Source organism: Triticum dicoccoides, chromosome 3A (genome assembly GCF_002162155.2).
Source record: "Triticum dicoccoides isolate Atlit2015 ecotype Zavitan chromosome 3A, WEW_v2.0, whole genome shotgun sequence".
NCBI lineage: Eukaryota > Viridiplantae > Streptophyta > Magnoliopsida > Poales > Poaceae > Triticum > Triticum dicoccoides.
Window position 1 is genome coordinate 69,788,217 of NC_041384.1, and position 2,694 is coordinate 69,790,910.

At 61.6% G+C, this 2,694-nt stretch overlaps 1 protein-coding gene across 1 annotated transcript; it reads left to right on the forward strand.

The window, feature by feature from the left end:
- The first annotated feature begins 507 nt into the window (after nt 1-507).
- On the forward strand, nt 508-2,486 carry LOC119267209 (zinc finger CCCH domain-containing protein 2-like). Its single transcript, XM_037548566.1, has one exon. It carries the CDS (start codon nt 614-616, stop codon nt 1,766-1,768), a length of 1,155 nt encoding a protein of 384 aa, XP_037404463.1. The 5' UTR covers nt 508-613; the 3' UTR covers nt 1,769-2,486.
- Nucleotides 2,487-2,694: the final 208 nt, after the last annotated feature.

The window sequence follows — 2,694 nt, forward strand, 5'->3', positions numbered from 1 at the left end:
TCACCACCCATCTGCATGCGCGCATCTGTCCAACCCGCGCCACCCCACCAGTCCCTACCCCAGGTTTCCAGAAACTACACGAACGAATATCTCCTCCTCCCTTCCCTTCCACCCCGACGGACGCGACGACGGACCGGACCCCAAACCCCCAAACCCCCAATCTATACACGTAGGGCGAAAATAAATAAAGATCGTCGTAGGGCTCCCTCCCCTCCCCTCCCCACGCCTCGACGTGTCCCCGGCCCAACGCCCCCGCGAGACACCTCGCCTCCCGCATGCCTGACACCGTGCCTCCCCGCCCGCCGCGTGTAACGCTCCGTACCCCGCCTTTATCCCCGCCTCCCGTCGTCCCCTCTCGCTGACGGTGGGCCGGGGGGTTGGGGTGGGGTGAAGTGTCAGTGGGGGGCGAGGGGTGGCTGCCCCGCTAACGGCGTCAGTTAGTTCGTACGACCGCGCTGTTACTCCGGCCGTGTCCTGGGTGTTTAAAAGCGCGCGCCGCTTGGTGTTCTTCTCCACAATCCGTCCCACACCCACCCACAACAAGGCCACAAGCCTCCGCCTCAGATCTCTTCTACCTTCCCCTAGAGCAGAGCAAGCAGAGCAAGGCCAAGACATGATGATGATGAGCGAGGGAGTGAGCGTGCCGCCGTGGGGCAGCCACCTGCCCGTGAGCGGCGTCGACGCCGGCGGCGGCGGCGGAGGCGACGAGACGCCGTTCCTGTTCGCGGCGCTGCGCCAGTACCTGCCGTGCAACGACCTTGTCGGCGCGGGCGCGGGCGCCGAGGACGAGGACGAGGCGGCAGCCATGGCGGCCGCGGTGGACGCCTACGCCTGCGACGAGTTCCGCATGTACGACTTCAAGGTGCGCCGCTGCGCGAGGGGCCGCAGCCACGACTGGACCGAGTGCCCCTTCGCGCACCCGGGGGAGAAGGCGCGCCGCCGCGACCCGCGCAAGTACCACTACTCCGGCACCGCCTGCCCCGACTTCCGCAAGGGCGGCTGCAAGCGCGGGGACGCCTGCGAGTACGCGCACGGCGTCTTCGAGTGCTGGCTCCACCCGGCGCGCTACCGCACGCAGCCCTGCAAGGACGGCACTGCCTGCCGCCGCCGCGTCTGCTTCTTCGCCCACACCCCGGACCAGCTCCGCGCCATGCCGTCCCAGCACTCCAGCCCCAGGAGCACGCCCCTCTCGCCGCTCGCCGAGTCCTACGACGGCTCGCCGCTCCGCCGCCAGGCGTTCGAGAGCTACCTCAGCAAGAGCATCATGTCATCCTCGCCCACCAGCACCCTGCTCTCCTCGCCGCCCAAGTCGCCCCCGTCCGAGTCGCCGCCATTGTCTCCCGACGGGGCCGCCTCCTTCCGCCGCGGCTCTTGGCCCGGCGTCGGGTCGCCCGTCAATGACGTCCTCGCTTCGCTCCGCCAGCTGCGCCTCGCCAAGGCGCAGGCGTCCCCGTCCGGCGGCTGGTCCGGCTACCCCACCTCCCCTGCCGCCTACGGCTCGCCCAAGGGCGCCGGCCTCTACAGCCTCCCCACCACCCCCATGGGCACTCAGACCAGCGCCTCCAGCTTCATGGCCAACCTGGAGCCACTGAACCTCCGCTTCATCGACGACGAGGAGCCGGTCCAGAGGGTGGAGTCCGGGAGGGCGCTCCGGGAGAAAGTGTTCGAGCGGCTGAGCCGAGACGGTGCCGCGCCCCGCAGCTGCGAGGTCGTCGGCGCCGGAGCAGGAGGCCCCGACGTCGGCTGGGTCTCCGACCTGATCAACTGAGTTAAGCCGCCGTTCTTGCAAGTTCATTTTGCGACGAGGCGCTCAACAAGATTCCACGGCGGAGGTGGCGGTAAGAAGAGAAGAAAAATGGCCCCCCAAAAAAATACCCCCGAGTTTCTTTTGCTACTATTTCCAGTTGCTGCAAATTCCTGTACATAGCTGCTATCTATCTCCCATGTGAATATTCCCGGTTGGTTGGCGGAAGGGAGGCAAGATGAAGATGAAGATGGATGGATGGGTGGATTTGTTTTGGGGTTCTTGAGGAAGTGTAGGAATTTACCCAAAAAAATGTTACCAAAAAAAGGAGGGAAGAGATGGATTGGAACTTGGAAGGCGGCGGTGGTCCGTCCTCTCTGTGGATAGGTGCTGAAGCATGGATGGATGGATGGATGGATGGTGAAGATGAGGTTGGAAGGTGGACTTGATTCCTGTGATTACCGGTGCTGATGTTTGTTTATCGTCGTCCGAAGACCGATTTCGACCGCCCTCTAGTTGATTTCACATTTTGTTAATTATTAATGTAATCTCCTTCGTAAGGATGATGATCCCCCACAGCACATTTTGTACCTTAGCTGCTTAGCAGCCTTTAATCCCTGTTCATCCAATGGCGATGAACGAACTCCCCAATGTATTTGTGTAATCCTTTGCTATTATCAAGTAAATGATGTTTATCTATACCTATCTATCAGTAAAGTAAATATTCCCGGTTACTCTTTTACCCCTTTTTCTTGTGTTGCACGTCTTGCTACATCTATCTATCTCTTCTTTCCAGCAAGTAAAAGTGGGAATGAAATGTAATGGTTGAGTGTGATTGTTCTTGGCGCTTGCGGTGACGTGGTGGTGACCGGCGCGCGTGTCCGGCGACGGTTGAGGCGGCATGGTCGACAATGGTGGCTGCGGAGCTCGGATGGCTGTGAGCAGTATGG

What these genes read in the sequence shown, in the direction of transcription:
- LOC119267209 (XM_037548566.1), top strand. Translation starts at nt 614, where the DNA reads ATGATGATGATGAGCGAGGGAGTGAGCGTGCCGCCGTGGGGCAGCCAC.